The 16,138-nt window shown below is 38.7% G+C and overlaps 2 protein-coding genes across 3 annotated transcripts in view; one reads left to right on the top strand and one right to left on the bottom strand.

Moving 5' to 3' along the window:
* Positions 1-2,638, bottom strand: part of LOC129721222 (high-affinity choline transporter 1) — a 56,090-nt gene extending 53,452 nt beyond the window's left edge. Inside the window, exon 1 of the mRNA XM_055673536.1 lies at positions 1,252-2,638. The gene's annotated coding sequence lies outside the window, so the exon portion shown is untranslated. The remainder of the gene's footprint in view (positions 1-1,251) is intronic.
* Positions 2,639-9,233: 6,595 nt separating this feature from the next.
* On the top strand, positions 9,234-13,838 carry LOC129717537 (uncharacterized). Of its 2 annotated transcripts, XR_008726689.1 has the most exons (4): positions 9,234-9,470; positions 10,054-10,849; positions 11,674-11,991; positions 12,046-13,838. XR_008726689.1 is itself a non-coding variant. In XM_055667506.1 (3 exons), the coding sequence occupies exons 2-3, from the start codon at positions 10,072-10,074 to the stop codon at positions 11,694-11,696; spliced, it is 801 nt and encodes a 266-aa protein (XP_055523481.1). In that variant the 5' UTR covers positions 9,234-9,470; positions 10,054-10,071; the 3' UTR covers positions 11,697-13,838. The 2 variants fall into 2 exon arrangements, 1 of the variants encoding a protein (XP_055523481.1); XM_055667506.1 differs by having other exon boundaries at positions 11,674-13,838.
* The last annotated feature ends 2,300 nt before the right edge of the window (positions 13,839-16,138 follow it).

Here is a 16,138-nt window from a genome sequence, read left to right as displayed (position 1 = left end):
TCGGCACCAGACCGGTGAACGGTCGATGAGGTTTCTGTCGGATTATGATAAAGTTGATAGAGCAATTTTTGGTAAAATCACGCTGCGAGGTCTTTAAAAATTTAAAAAAAAAAGATGATTGCACTTAAATAACTTCTAGTTGGTAGATCTCTCGTTCGCTAAGGGGTCAACAAGTTTTTAGTTAGTTGAAATTCAATATTTATATCGAGCTATATACAAAAAAAAATGCTCCAAATACGCTGCGCATGCTTCGATATCAACCGCTGTGAGCGCGAAAATGTTGAAAGTCATATAGGACCATCCACATTCTACGTGGACAGATTTTTGATTTTAAACCCCTTCTTCTCACCTCCATGGTCAATAGCCCAAATAAATTCGAAAAAAAAATAAATGTATGGAGCGTGGTCATTTCACACCTTTCCACCCTCCTACAGAAAATTGGCTTGATGGGCATACTTTTTCAACGATACACAAAAAATAGTTGCTCTAGAAAGACTAAAGCTTTTTAACCATTGCTGTTAATTTTATTGCATCTAGTGTACGCAAAAGTGCACAGTGAGTGCTCGCCGGGTTCTTCGCTTCTACATTTGTTACTGGAAAACTCATTTAAGTTTCTGAAAAAGTTATCTTTCTAGGGGCACTTTTCTCAAGCGGCGCACATTGTTGTGAAACAGCAAATGATTTTTTTTAGTTTTACCTTGAATTGTCCTGTGTTTGTTTCGTTAATTGCAAAAAAAAAACAAATCGGTTGCAATTCACCTGGAAGTTTGAAATTCGCATGCTATATACAATCGACAATAATTTGAACTCATATATTGTTGATTCTCTTGATACTAAAGAGAACAATGATAAGATAATAATGAAATTCGCTGCAAAAATCGCTACCTATAGCTAAAAACCTCATAATGTAAGTCTCTGGTCGTTTGGCCACCCTGAGTTGGAAACAGACACTGAGTAACTGGCTACTCAGGAAATAATCCACAAACTGATAAATATATTTTCCTACCAACGGAAATATGTTCCAATATACGCGTTGAGATGTTACGTAAGAAATGTGATTTAAGTGCAAATTACGTTTACCAACGCATCTGTGGCTTTGTTCATCATTTTCAGCTACTTTTATTTTCAGCAGCTTATACGTAGTAGGGAATTCCATATAGCTGCAAACTATTTTCTTTCATTTAAATGTTTACACCCCAAATAAGCTTCAGTAGTTGAACTACTAACATTTACAACAACAACCTAACTTACCTTTGGAGTGAAGGTGCACTCGGATAACTTCGCTTCACGTGAGTGCTTTTACGATGGAAAACGAGGTGGAGGGCGAAACAGCGTATATAGGGGAGGCTCTTGCTCAACTAATAACTTTATAAACTACTCGTTTGCTCCTGTACCACCTGCTATGAAATCTTAGAACATGTATTTGTAGACTCTTAAACACATCACAGATATTTTACACTTAAAGCTAGCACTTAACATTTTGATAGCAACCATTTTTTTTGTTAATATTGATTTTTTCACGTGTGTACGCCCACTGAGTAACAGTTTTACGTATTAGTTTATAGTTCGATTCACTCCAGAGTTCCGATCTAGACGATGAAACGGCGAAATGGCGACGACGACGGAGATGTAGGCGATCTCTATGGTGGGATTGTAGTGCGCCGCTTCCGGTAGTGCCGAACTGTTCACTGAGAGCAGCTGTCACCCCAACGTAAGGATGTCTTCTGAGACGGAGAGTTTCTTGTTCTAAAACGTAACCCGCACATGTGCGCCTTTACCGAGATGCAGCCTCAGATTGCTCTGGCCAGAAACAAGGTAAACGTCGATCCAGCGATCCTCCGAGTAACATAGAAGTTCGCTCTCGCAAAAGCTCCTCCGGGGTGAGACAAACACGGTCGCGGCAAACAGACGTGCACATATACTGCTACTAAGAAAAACCCACGTATCCTTCCAGACGCTTTTTATTCACTTTCGACATTCAGTTCGGAAAGTTGGTGGATACTGTGATGAATGAAAGTTTTTGCCTTAGCACATGCAAACCCACACAATCACCGTCCGTTTCTGCTTCCAAATGCGAGGTACTCAAAGCAGCTCTCCGAAATAACACTGAGCAGACAGAATGGCCCAAAGGCAATATAAATATATGTATCCAAATCACGTTACATAATCATCCTGTTTCCGAAGCGTCACATTAGGCTATTATTCAGCTCATCGAGGTTTCTTATGAAATGGAAAAATCTACCCATTATATCGATGCACTAGGAAATGACCTCGTAGCGACCTCGATGCAATTCACCGCCCGTTTCACAGGTAGCCTACAGTGGAAAGCTCTCTCCACGTTTACTTGGATACCCACACTCTGTCGAAGGAGTAAAGCAATTGAAAAATTTTCACATTTGAACACTGAGGAACTGTAATGGCTGCTGACTGGTACTGACGGAACGTAGAAACACCATTCGCTACGATAACAGACTGAGTCCCACTTTGCACCAACTCAGTCCACTTCCCAAAACGAAAAACAATTGCAAAGATGGCACCGTTTTTGAACTGCACCCTGGTTGAAAACTTAGGACCCCCACGAGAGCTTCAAAAACCGACCGACTTTTCCAGCGGTAGAATTAGGACTGTGACTGTCGAAAGAGAACATTGGCGAGAGTTCGTTTCAAGTTATTGATCGCTGGAGCTTTACTCCATACATACACACAGTCACTAACATGCTTACGGGGGGGTTGGAAGATCCAGGATAAGAAACCCATGACGTCAGGGTAATGTAACGAAGGTTTGGTTCTGGATGAAAGAACACACCACTGATTATTTTTCTTCCACCCTCCAAAAGTGAGTGAGTGGGAGGCGATAAACGCACCAGCAGGAGTGAATAACCGCTGCTGTGAGATAATAAGCATGCCAGTGTGGTGTGGCGGTTTGGGGAAAAAGAACAAATGCGTTACTCCCGGTTAAGTTCAACGAATCAAAGTGGTGAGTTCGGTGGACTATGTTCACGACCCTATTGACGGCATCGGCCATAAACGCGCATACGCTAACAACATGAACTCCCGCAAAGCTAAGGTCAGGTTGGACGTTGGTAGCAATCCTACAACCATCAGTGGTGCGATAGAGAAAGAGATTTAAAACCAAAACGACGGTGACCACGTGCCAGCGGGTTGCTTTTTGTCTAGTAGTCATGTGGTACGTTTTTGGTTTAATTTTATTAAACTGAAACATTTGTTGAAGCTAAATTTGACACCAAACCTCGAATGTATAGGTTAAAAAACACCTACTACATGAAGCGAAAAGCACAATACTTTGATCGATTGTTACGAATACTTTACATAAGTGCTCCTGTAATCAAATTTTACTATCGAATGAGTTGTATCAACATCACAGTAGCTATAAAAACAGAAACTAGGTATCATACACTAGCAGGGCATGCTGCTCGGTCATAATGCATAATTTCTACCACTAGGGGAACTGCGCCCAATTTAAACAGGCGAAGTAAAATAAGGCAGCAAAGTAGCCATATTATCCTAGTAATATTTGAGGTTGCTCGAGACATCCTGTGTTGACCAAAGTCTGACTAAATCAAACACCGTTCCATCAAGTCAAGGATTGTTTATTCTTAATTACCTACTTTAATAACAATACTAATATCCTCGATTTATCGTTAAAGAGTTAGAAGAGAGTAGCGAAAACTCAGGTGCGTGTTATGGTTTGCTTTGTCATCATAATTTATGAATCTATGAAACGCGATGCTATATGTTGTAATACGAAAAATGTAATGTTTAGCTGGACGCGTCTGATTCGTAATAACTATAGTAACTGTAGTTACTACTTTGGCGAAGTGAAAAACTATAATCCACATTTTCAAACTTAGAACCTGATACATCTAAAAAATATTCAAGCTAGCACATGAATCTGCTCATTTGTGACGAACTTGTTCGTACACAGTTAGATTTTATTGCCGAGAACTCAACAGCTGATAAACTCAGCGAAATGTTCTACAAGTTCTCGGCAGAATTTTTAAGAACTTCGGCAAACGAAACGTCAATACTTGCTGGTTTACGGTAAATCGATATATTTGCTGAATGTTCTTCGAAATATATTGCTGACATTCGTTTAAAACTTCGCCGAGCTCAATCAGCTGTTGGGAAGTTTGCCGAGATAAATTAAGTGTGTAAACGTCATTGAAAAGATGAAGCGGTTTTTTAGAAAGTGTATAAATAATTGGGTTGTTCAGCTATATCAGTTTCATTTCGTATTTTCTAAGCAAAACGTGATTTTAGAAAAAAATATCGTTGTCCTTCGATTTTTAAATCACCAATTAAAACCACTCGAAATCTGCTCGAAATCGCTACAATGGTAGTTCGCCCGTATATCAACTGTCATTGTAACGATTTGGAACGACTTTTATTCTTCGTTTAAAATCGAAGGACAATGATATAAAATTTTAAAAAATCACGTTTTGCTCAGAAAATTACTTTTTTTAGCTGATATATTAAATCCAGAAACCCGTGAATAGCTAAACAACACAATTCGTGAATGTAAAATAATTTTTTTCCGGTTTTTCATAGAATGCGAATGTTGAAGGAAAAACAATCAAATTGGGCGACTTGTCTGACGACTATACAAGGCGAATTGATGCGCCCGCACAGACAACAACAAGCTTTAGTTCTTACATATTTGCAATTAAATTTCAACGAAAGTTTCTTTTACGTGTCTCGAAGCGGAAAAAGGATAACAACAAGCTACGCATCAATATAATTTCAACCATTTTTCGAAAAAATCACGTTCGAAGAGTTCAATATCACTGGTAAATACATGTTTGGCCCAGAGCTCAAACTGGAAAAATCTGAATGATTATAGCTTTTTAACCATTCTTGTGAATTTTGTTACCTCTAGCAAAAATAGCTTATTATGAAGCTTAAAGTTTCCCCGTAAGCCAACGTGAAAGCGACGACCCTGGCAAGCAATTACTGTGCGGCATTTTGACGCACTTCTGCATACACAAGGGGCTCCAAAATTCACAAAAAATGGTTAAAAAGCTATAATATATTTATGGCATCTAATTTGAGATTTTGGCCAACATATTTTTCGCATTTGTCGACGGGTATAATTAAACAAAGTGTCTTTAATAACGTTTGCATTAGAAAAGTTAACCGGAACATCCGCCATGGCGAACGAAAACATACGTGTGGGCATGTTTTTGAGTTCTTTTATTTTCAATTCCTCCTCAGTTTTCGCGACTAAATTGTTGAAGTAGATCTTACGCTTCAGGTTTGCCCAGAAATTCTCGATGAGACGCAGCTGGATTTTCCCCGTTCACGGCCAGTCCGGAGTGAAACGAAGATTCGGCGTTTACAAAGTGCCGCACGATGTCTATTTTTGACGTGGCGGGGTATCACTCTTTGAACGCGCACATTTCTGAACAGAGTAGCTTCACTGCTTTCACCATCACGATTAGAGTTCGACGAATAGAGCTGTCAGTTTTTTTTTTGCTGACTCATGGGTTACTATGATTGATGCTGCAGTTACGTCAGTGCATGTGAAGGTAAACCCATGAAAAATCGGCAATTTTTGACCATTTTTTGGTGCAAACGTTATTATTGATCAATTTTTTGGGCTTCTGTGACTTCATCGTCATTCTGAGCTCATTTTTCTCTCAATTTCTATCATATCGGTTCAAATTTTTTCTAAGCATTGTTGTTATATATTAAAGGTGTGCACACAGGATTATTTCAATAGCTTAATAATTATTTTTTGTTTCATTGTTTTATTCGAGTCGTTTTCTGATTTAGTTTTCGAAACCCCCTACTTACAAGCGAATTTAAAAACTGTTGCTTTGTTGCGAAAGCGATCAAATTCTAACTTTTATATTTACAAATTACTAATAATGTTGGGAAGACAAATCACCATTTGTGATTGACTACGAAAAATAACTAAATGAAAACACTGGTAAACATAGGTTTTCCTCTAGAGCTTAAACTGGAAAAAATAAAAGATAAAAGTTCTGTCCAGCTAGAATCCGGAATCACTTATTGTGTTGCAGCGGTACGGACAGTGACCGCTGCAAGAATACTTTCACAATGTTTACCTAGGCGCCCACTCTCTGTGGTATAAATTTCACGGTGTTTCGTGCAGTGAGCCAAAAGTTATTTGAGATGGAAGCCGAGAGGAGAGAAAAAATCTCCACCTCCATCTGCATCTGTGGTCCGCAATAAAAATCGCAAAAACGTTGAAAATCGCCAAATCAACCGTATATGATGTGCTCAAACGTTTCAGGGAGCGAAAGAGCGTGGATCGAGTGCCCCAAGATAAGCGTCGTGGTGAAACATATGACCGCAAGTAGAACCAGAAGGTGTAGAAAACCTTCAAAGCAAACCCTGGACTATCAGATAATGAAATCGCACACAAATGCGCTGCTGCTCGCAATATCGCTCGAAGAATTCATTCGTGCGAAAGATATTGTTCTTATTAAATCAGCAAGCAACCACCAAACAGAACGTTGAAGCAAAGTTTCATCACCAAAACTCGAGCTCGGAAATTGTACCAGCAGGTTTTAATGAAGTACCAAGGATGCCTGCTCATCGACGATGAAACCTACATCAAATTGGAATTCGGACAGTTTCCCGGCCAAAAAGTCTACATATCGACGGCCCGAGAGGATATTCCTGCGAAGGTTAAGTTTGCTTTTATGGACAAATTTGCCAATAAACTGATGTTATGCAGCTGCGGAGCAAAGACCAAAGTGTTCGTGACTAATAAGACAATGGACTCGAAGCTGTACAAGAAAGAATACCATGAAGGTCCCGTGTAGTTTTGGCAAGATTTGGCGAGTTGCCACTACAGCCGGAAAGTCATCCAGTGGTACCGCGATAATAATGTAAATTTCATCGATTAAAACATAAATCCACCCAACCGCCCGCAGTTCCGACCCATCGAGAGATTTTGGGCAATAATGTAGCGGAAACTTAAGAAAGGTGGAAAAATGGCTCGGGACGCGATTCAGATGGCCAAAACGTCGAAAAAATGTTGCCAAGGAATATATTGATGTTTTTTCTCAAAGTACAGTGAATTTCCTAGATACACATGAATTTATCATCCCGGATTCTAAAGCTTTATAGCTTTTTTAACCATTCCTGTGAATTTTGGTGCCCCTAGAATGGATAACTTTTTCTGAAACAGAAACTGAAATGAGTTTTCTCGTAAACATAACGGTAAAGCAACGAACCCGGCGAGCAATTACTATGCGGCACTCTGACGCGATTTGACACACTTCTGCATGCTCTAGGGGCTCCAAAATTCACATGAATGGTTAAAAAGTTATAATCTTTCTAGGGCAACTGTTGTGAGCCTTAGGGTTGCATATTTTTTCTCCTTTATCGACCACTGTAATTAATTATAAAATACCTGAGTTAAACAAGCGTCATTGAAAAATATATCGACGATAACGCCATCTACAGAATCCTAAAATATACACTTATAAACTACAAAAATCGATTTTGTGTATGGTTTTTGTGAATTTCGGTGGCCCTAGTGAGCTCGGAATTCGTCACTTCTACGTTTGCTCCGGGAAACTCTATTTAAGTTTCTGAAGACTACGCAATCCCGACTTGGCTTAGAGTACTAAAATTCTCAGGAATGGTCACAAAGCATTCTCCAGTTTGAGCTCAAACGATTTTTTTGTTCGATTTTGTTAATACAGGTTTGACATAGAGCTTTCAACCGTTTCTGTGAATTGTAGTGCCCTTAGTCAGTTTGGAAGTGCGTGAAGTAGAGACTTAAATGAAGTTTTTCCTTAAGCAAACGTAGAAGCGACGGATAAAAAGCTCTTATCTTTTATATTTTCCTAGGACACGTCCTAGGACAAAACCTATGTTGACTAGAGTAATCCCTCGTTTGTCCTTTTCTGACTTATGAAGCGTTTCTCCACCAGCTTCTCTCTTTGGAAGTATTTTCTTTGCAATTTTGAGCATAATATGGGATTATTTCTGTCTCAATCTTTTCTGGTTTTCAAAGGTATTCTTTTCGCTAGTTTTAGCTCAAATTGAGATCGTTTTCTGTTTTGATGTGTACTTTAACTATGAAATTCGGTTCTTAATCGAAACATGTTTGTTGATATACAGTTCATTAAGCAGATTCCGGCTGTATTAAAGCTGTTACTAAACCGAATTGTTCCCATTTTTACAGTTAAAACTGTTTTCTGGTGTCCGGTTCACCAGACTGACAAAAAATACTAAGTATGGTTATATCTGGTTGTAGACGGGTTTAAAAAATAATTACAGAAAAATTATTAACATTTAAGAAGTAAGGTATCATCTGTCAAAATTTGGTATAAAAAAAAAAACAAATTAAAAATTCTGAACAACAAACAGTCTCACCCAAACCGGAAATACAATAACTAGCTGGTTAGAGTGTGATACCCATAATGTTTTATTTTCCATTTATGCATTTACTCTATGTAGTACAGCACAGACACAATTTTAATCATTAATATTGTATTTATTTCACAAATTAGACTACGTTTTCAGCCCAACCAGCGGGGATTTACTGTAGCAAATTGCAAGTTGTCACTTTCCGGGAAAACCTTACAGAATAGTGTAATGACAAAACGTCAACATTTTTTTTTTCACATGTCGCTTGTGTACGTTTCACTCGTTTATCACCGCATATCAAGCCTATGTAGCACTGCTACTGGCAAGGACATTGACTTATCGAACAATTTTACGAATACCCGGCAAAATGACTGTTTTCGAACAACTCGTGTTTTGCTCGGTCGTGCTGTTTCTGCGGCGCACACACACACCCCCAGCAGAGTTGCCATTGGTAGCAGCAATTTGAATCGGCGGTCATCATTGGTTGCGTTGCGGTCTAGTAAATGTTTTCTAATGATTTTTATTAATGTCATGGAACAGAAAAAATACCCTCCCACATTCTCAAACATACTGGGTTAGTTTGTTAAGATGTCATACTGTGAACTCACTATAGTTTAAGGGCCCCATTATGCGAGATAAATCGGGTTTTGCTAGCCATCTGTCGGATGCTTATTCAACAATAAACCAGATTTTCGTTTGCGTTGTTTCTATTTGGGTTATTTATCGCGAACCATAAGAATTGCAGCCAATATCCTTTTTACGTTGTCGAACGACTGCCAAATCATTGTCAGACAATTTTAATTTTCCCCAAACCTACTGGCAGCCCAGCTCCGGTCGCTCCCAAATGAATTAATTTGGCTACTCACACATAAACGCTAGCCGTTCGTTCGCGATCACATCACCGACCGAGCCGAGTCAGCCACAGTGAAAGATATACAATTTTGTAGTGAATAATGTGTCGTGACGGGCTTTTTTTCTTCTAAAAGAAAATTTTTAAGATAACTATTCTGATCTTTTAAGTTGGACAACAGTTTCTCTTTTGTGCTCTGCGGCACGTGAACCTGGAGGTGTTGAAAATCCCAAGCAAATTCCACTTTAAAGGTAAGCTAAAAGCGTATGAAATAGTCATCCGAAGAAAATTTTCTGAATTGAAAAGATAAACCTAATGGCTGCGGATTTTTTTCTTCTACTATTCGTGGAGATCTCGTTTATTTTGTGATTAGGTTTATAAAATCGTTTTATTGTGTGAAGCTATCGGTAAAATCCAATATTTTAAATTATAAGCCTTTTCTTGCTAATTGAAATTGTCACTAGAGTTTGCTGCGTATGTAAAAAATTTTCAAGGACAATCTTCGACACGTAAATCAATGTTTTTTTTTCGACTCGAGTTAGTCTCAATCATCCTTAAGTTGGTTTACAATTATTTTTGACTATTTAAACTAAAATTTGCTAAAAGATTTAACCAAAAAAAAAAATGTCCTAATTTTTAATGTTTATCTACATTTTCGAAAATGTTTTGTGCTGTTGGTAAACAAACTTGTTTTTTTTTTAATTCATCTGTCCCAGCTGTTAGAGCCATCACTGTTGCAATAAAAACATATGTATAATTGTGTACAACAATTCTTGCTTCCATTTTATTGAATAAACCAAACTTATATGAACATTACTTAACTTTTGTCAACAGAATTTCGCCTAATTAACAATGAGCGAACACGGAGAAGCTCGTGGTGGCCACATGGGCACAAGAGTTGGTGCAACAGCCCCAATTGAGCACCACCACTTCCAGGGCAGCATAGAGGATATCGATAGACAGCTGGAAGCACTCGACCAGGAGAGTGATTCGGATTCTGAATCACTAGAAGAGCTGGAAGCTTGCGAGAACATCGAAGTGGTCAACAGAGCCAGCGGATCAGGGGACGGCAGCGAGGACATTTCCGGGCCGCCCCTGGATGTAACAGTTCGGTATACAATCTGTTTATTTTGCAAAAAGCCTTTTCAGTTGAAAAAAGAGTTGAAGAAGCATCTGTTTGAGCACATGAAAAATTTGAAACCGATGAAGGAGAAAAAGATAGTGGAGAAGAAGTTTAAATGCCACAAATGCTTCAAAACGTACACCGAAATGGCACGCGCCGAAAAGCACATGACAAAGTGCAAGAAGGTTTCGAAGTTGCTGCTAGATATGAGCAATACTACACCGGACGGCAGTCGAATACTCGGTGGCGGGGCCGACTACGAAGGCGACAAGAAAAAGAGTGGAAAGTTCCGAGAGCCTACATCGCCGAGATCGCTGGTTTTCGATCCGGAATCGGAACAAGACGAACGGTGGGAGCACCGAGAACGGAATCCGGTAGTGCACTTCGACGAACGAGCCCTCGCCCGTGGTACCAGCACAGACGAGTCACCAACTTCTCCGCCAGCCGTTGGCAGCGGTAAAGGTGGAAGTGGCGGCGGTGGTTCATATTTTCAGCAGTATCAACGGTGTAAGTAGCGTGTCGTGTAAGTAGATTTGTGTTTTGTAGTTAATAGTACGCTGGAAAAGTGGGTACCTACTTACGGGACTTTTGAACATTATTATTCAAAAGAGTTGCCTTCAAGGTGACTGCGAGGTTTTTCCACCTTTTCGATATGGTTTCGGTAGCAAGATATACCTTAACTTGAAAAACGGCCTTCTGATTCGGCGATAATATCCATTTTAGTGTTGTATTTATTTCCATCAAGCATTTTCATTCATTTCTTTGATGAAACTTTTTATTAGATATAGAGTTTATATTCTTGTTTCGCAAGATAAAGATAAATGATGCATTTTCCAAAAAACAAACGTCACAACCTTTCCAGCTGACTGTTGCGTTCTATTACTATTTGTCTTGTCGGGCTTTCTCTAACTTAATAGGTGGTTGCAAGGTCTGTCATTATGTTACCTGTTTTATTCCTTATATTTTTTATATGTATTCACTTGTGTCTTTGTTTGGTTTATTTTTATCGTTATGATTTTGTTTTGCTTTTATCACAAAATTTGTCTGCTTTTGATAATGATTTCAGTTTTAAGGTGTTTTACGAAGCGCTCTCAGTGTCAAAGAATTACTGTATAATAATAAGCCAAGCATGGTATAAATTATCCGTCCTGACATTACAAAAAAATGTTTTGTTCATATTATCATATATGTTTATTTTTTACGGAATTAATCATTCGTATGAATCATTCCGAAATCCTAATTGTTTAAAAATATATATGAAACTAGAACCTCAATCTAAGTCGATACATGTATTGCTTTACATAATCATATTCTTTCTCTAATTATCACAGATGAAACACGAAAGGAGGAGTGATTTGATGAAATTCGCTGCTACAGCATTGTTGGTAAAAAGCCACTAGTTGTTAGAATCCATACAGCATATGATAACGTAAGTAATAAGTTATAAGTTGACTAGAATAAGCCACGGTGTGAGGTCCGAACTTTATTATTTTCCGTCAAATGTTATTGAAGGCAGTGAGTGCTACTAGTAACAGAAAAGATAGCTGTTTTCACAATGTGTTGCATAATATAAAGGACTCAGGATACAAAAAAAAAAATACACACAATTATAAAAAGGCCGCAATTGCTGCTCATTCGAGTGGTTCGAGGTAAGAAGCGACAAAATACAGCAGAATACAACATTTAACCAATGTGTTTATTAGTGATGTAGCGCACCATGAGACACGCTTTGATTCGTGGAATCTGAAATATGTTTGAAAGTATTTGCAGAATAATGTTAATCTTAATTTATTTAAACATATGAAATTGTGATACTTGCCACATACTTTTGTAACTGATACAATTATACCAAACTTGAGCAAATCCAAGTTTTATATCGGAATTAGCTTTCCCGCTACTTTCAAACTTTAATCAAAAAAAGTCAATAGAATGAGTATTTTTTGTGCATTTATTGTTAACACACATTTCTTCAAGCAAATGAGCAACTAAACACAGCATATAAATTTTCTCCCACTAATTACAATTACAGACACACAAAGGTATTCTTAAATATACACCTTCGATTCACTAACACTACAGTACACAAATAACTTCATTATTTTTCCGAACATTCGACGGAGATTTCCTGTGAAAAGAGACGAATAAAAACCTCACAGTAACTTATATTACATGCAATCAAGCTATGATAGCATCCGGACGTGACAGAAAAATGTGGCCGCTACTGAAACTTTCAATGAGAAAAATACCCAACCATAATTGTGTACTTCTTTCATCGTTCAAGTAAAATGTTCTGTTTAATTAGTCCGTTTATTCTGTATATTATCATTCTCAAAAATACTTGCTTAAGCATCCTGCAAATAGAATCAGGTTTCGTCACAGTAGCTACCACACGTTTCAGCAGTCCTTAAACCAAGACTATAAATAGAATAAATTCTTAAGATCGCTGCACGGAAAAACTATACTATATCCAATTTTATCAAAATAATCTGAATGATACAATGAACTTTTTTTAACATGCTAATTTTACATCCAATTAAAATCTGATCTAAAAATACCTACATACCTTTTAAGCAACGATATACTGCAGAAAACAAACAAATTTAGCCTACCGTGTGTGTATGTGCATCTTTGGACAAATGAAAATTAAACAAAAAAATTACTCAAGCAGGAGCAACCGTGGAATACATCAACATTGAACGACAGAAAAACATGACTAGGAAATATTGCTATCAAAAATCAAATACCAGTCGGAAACAGTTTAAGATAAAATAGAAGGCAAACTAAAAGCAAAATTTGTGTCTGTATAGCTGTAAGTAGTGCATATACATACATATATTAGAGAAAAATATAAGATTTTAATGGACGATAGCGATTGATACACACAGCAGATCGAATCTGGAAACCCAAAAACAACCAACAAGTGTTTTTGTGGCTGCATTCGCTACATATAAGTGCGCGGGCCTACGACAGTCGATTGAAGATGTACTGAATATATGCAGATTGTGAGGTAACATTATGTTTATTTTGAACCAATACCATCCTTTAAAAAGTAAGCACGCAATGAGAGAAAATAAGCCTACCCTCATCAGCTCTATTGTAACGACGCTTTGATGTAGCTCAAAAACTGAACAATTATTTCAATTTAACAACAAGAAAATAAATTACTGGTACATAGATAAAATCTGCTGGAACTAAGGTGTCTGTATTTAGCTGTTCAAACGCTATTGTCCTGAAGAATATAAAAAATGAAAACTTTTATGTGGCCACACTATGGTCGTCGTATACAGTCAAATTTAGACTACTGTGAGCAAGCAGAGCAGAGTAATTCGCTTCAGGATTTGAAAATTCGAACTCAATACAAACATGTAGATGAAAAAACAAAAACGTACAGAACACGGGCATGTGACCCACAGGCTGATGCCGATGTGAACTTTTTTTTCTCGAAGGTATTCAATAAACTATGCATATGAATCCCTATCTATAACTTCGAAAATAATAGTTCTTTTTTATCCGAAATAATACAACACGGCTCATAGAAACAAAACTAGCTTCTACGGAACTGTCATTTTTTGTGATGTCATTTGAGTCGTTGAAATAAACAAATCGGTATTGCGATGAAAATTACCTATTCGCAAAAGTATTACCACGTGCCTTAAATGATGATCATATTGAATGCAATGCCTCATCTGTACTGTTAAGCGATATTTGACGCAGATGATTGAGTAAACTCCCAGATGGTCTCGAGGTACGATGCTGGCCTAACATGCCAGTCGTCGTAGTTCGAGTCTCGGCTCGGGAGAGACTGTTAGTGTCAGCTGGATCGTAGCGCTAGCCCCGCAATTGTCCTGTACACTAAACAGTTGGCTGCGAAGTCTGTGTATAAAAAAAACAGAAGGTCAAATTCCGAATCAAAATGTAGCACGATGAGTAAACACCAGCCGGGATACGAGTAACCACGCGAAGATCATGGTAATCAATGCGTGGTGGGACCTTGGTCGTATGCTAACAGGGAAGGGGAAGGTGGGTTGACCTCCTTGGAGGAAAGTCCAGCCTTTCTGAGCGTCTGTTTCCCAGATAGGCTCATAACAGTGTCTGAATGGGAGCGGGCGGCTGAGTAAAGAAACGGACCGCGAGTAAAAACTCGGTACCTGGAACTGCAAATCGCTAAATTTTGTGGGCGGAGACAGGTAGCTGCTCGAGCAGCTAGAACCACGCAAGTTCGGCATCGTGGCTCTGCAGGAGATCTGTCGCAAAGATGAGAAAGTAGGAACGGGCTTTTGTGTTATCGGCAGAATGCAGCACGCGATCCGATCGATCAATTGGAAGGCGAGCAGCGAGAGGATGTGTCTGTTGAGGATTAAAGGTCGTTTCTTCAATTTACAGCATCATCAACGTCCACTGCCCGCACGAAGGTAGACCTGACGACGAGGAGGAATCGTTCTACGCGCACTTGGAGGCAACATACGACAGCTGCTCGTCACGGGACATCAAGATCGTCATCGGGGATATGAACGCCCAGGTGGGTAGGGAAGCGATGTACAGACCGGTGATAGGGATTCATAGTCTACGCAGGTGGCAGCAGTTCCGCCGGTTAGGACGCGTCCGGCAGAGCTCTATAAGCTTGGAAAAGAGGCACTAGCACCGGCACTTCACTGGGTAATTTCTAGAATTTGGGAGGAAGAAAGAATACCGGAGGAATGGATGTAAGGAGTTGTAAGCCCCATCCATAAAAAGAGCGATCGGCTACAGTGCAGCAACTACCGCGACATAACGCTGCCTACAAAGTTCTCTTCCAGATGCTACTCCGTCGTCTATCTCCTTTTGCACTTGGCAGTACCAACCCAAGCAACAATTGAAGGTTTTAAGAAACATTTTTTGTTACTACGATGAAATTTTAAAGAAACAAGCAACAACTAAAGTTGCATCGCTGCTTCAAAAATCTTCACACCAACAACGTAATTCGCGATGTTGGATTTGTTGTTGAAACGTGTAAACGGCATTTGAAAACCTAACCTCCACTGAATAGATCTAGTGGGTGGAGCATATAGGTTGCCTACGTGATGCTTGCGAGATACAAAAAACAAACACACAAAAATACTTCTAAAAGTTGCTGTCATGTTCTGAAGCCATGTAACAGCAACTTTTGCTCAATTGTTCGCCTTATATTTGTTTTTCAGATGAGGTTATTTACTGCGTTGTAACTTTTGTTTACTTGGACTAGAAGTCGTCCAAAAAGTGTGGGTCTCTGTGATAAATTGCTATGAATTTCATTATCACGCTGAGGTACTGATGAATTGAAGAAGCAAAATTAAAACTGGTAATGACCATTAGCATGATAAGGAAAGCAATATTTAAAACTGAGTCATGAACTTGCAAGTGTTTCTATAGCAAATGACGTAAATAGTACAAACGAGAAAAGTAAATAGAAATTGATAACTGAAGTTGAATCTCCAAATTTCTGGAAAATATCGCAAATCGCTATACAGACAATCTCTTTCCATTCTGATCATTTGCCATTTTACAATCTTACCACAACGCCATGAAGTTTCTATCGCGCCCTAGTTGCTGCTGCGATGCATCTTCGTAGTTGAAATGTTACCATGCAGCATTTACCATGTTGTTATCTAATTCCATGCATTAGTTCATACATATTGCGGTTTCATTCTCGAAACTTGTGTTGAAACAACGAAAATGTTGCAATTGGCTGCACCTCCTGCGCTTTTTTGTCATTGTATAAGAAACTGAGATGTAACTGCAACTTAATTTTGCATAAAAATTTGTTGCTGTGATGCACAA

This window comes from Wyeomyia smithii, chromosome 1 (genome assembly GCF_029784165.1).
Source record: "Wyeomyia smithii strain HCP4-BCI-WySm-NY-G18 chromosome 1, ASM2978416v1, whole genome shotgun sequence".
Taxonomy (NCBI): Eukaryota; Metazoa; Arthropoda; class Insecta; order Diptera; family Culicidae; genus Wyeomyia; species Wyeomyia smithii.
The sequence above is the reverse complement of the archived record's forward strand: the minus strand, read 5'-3'. Positions and strand labels throughout refer to the sequence as shown.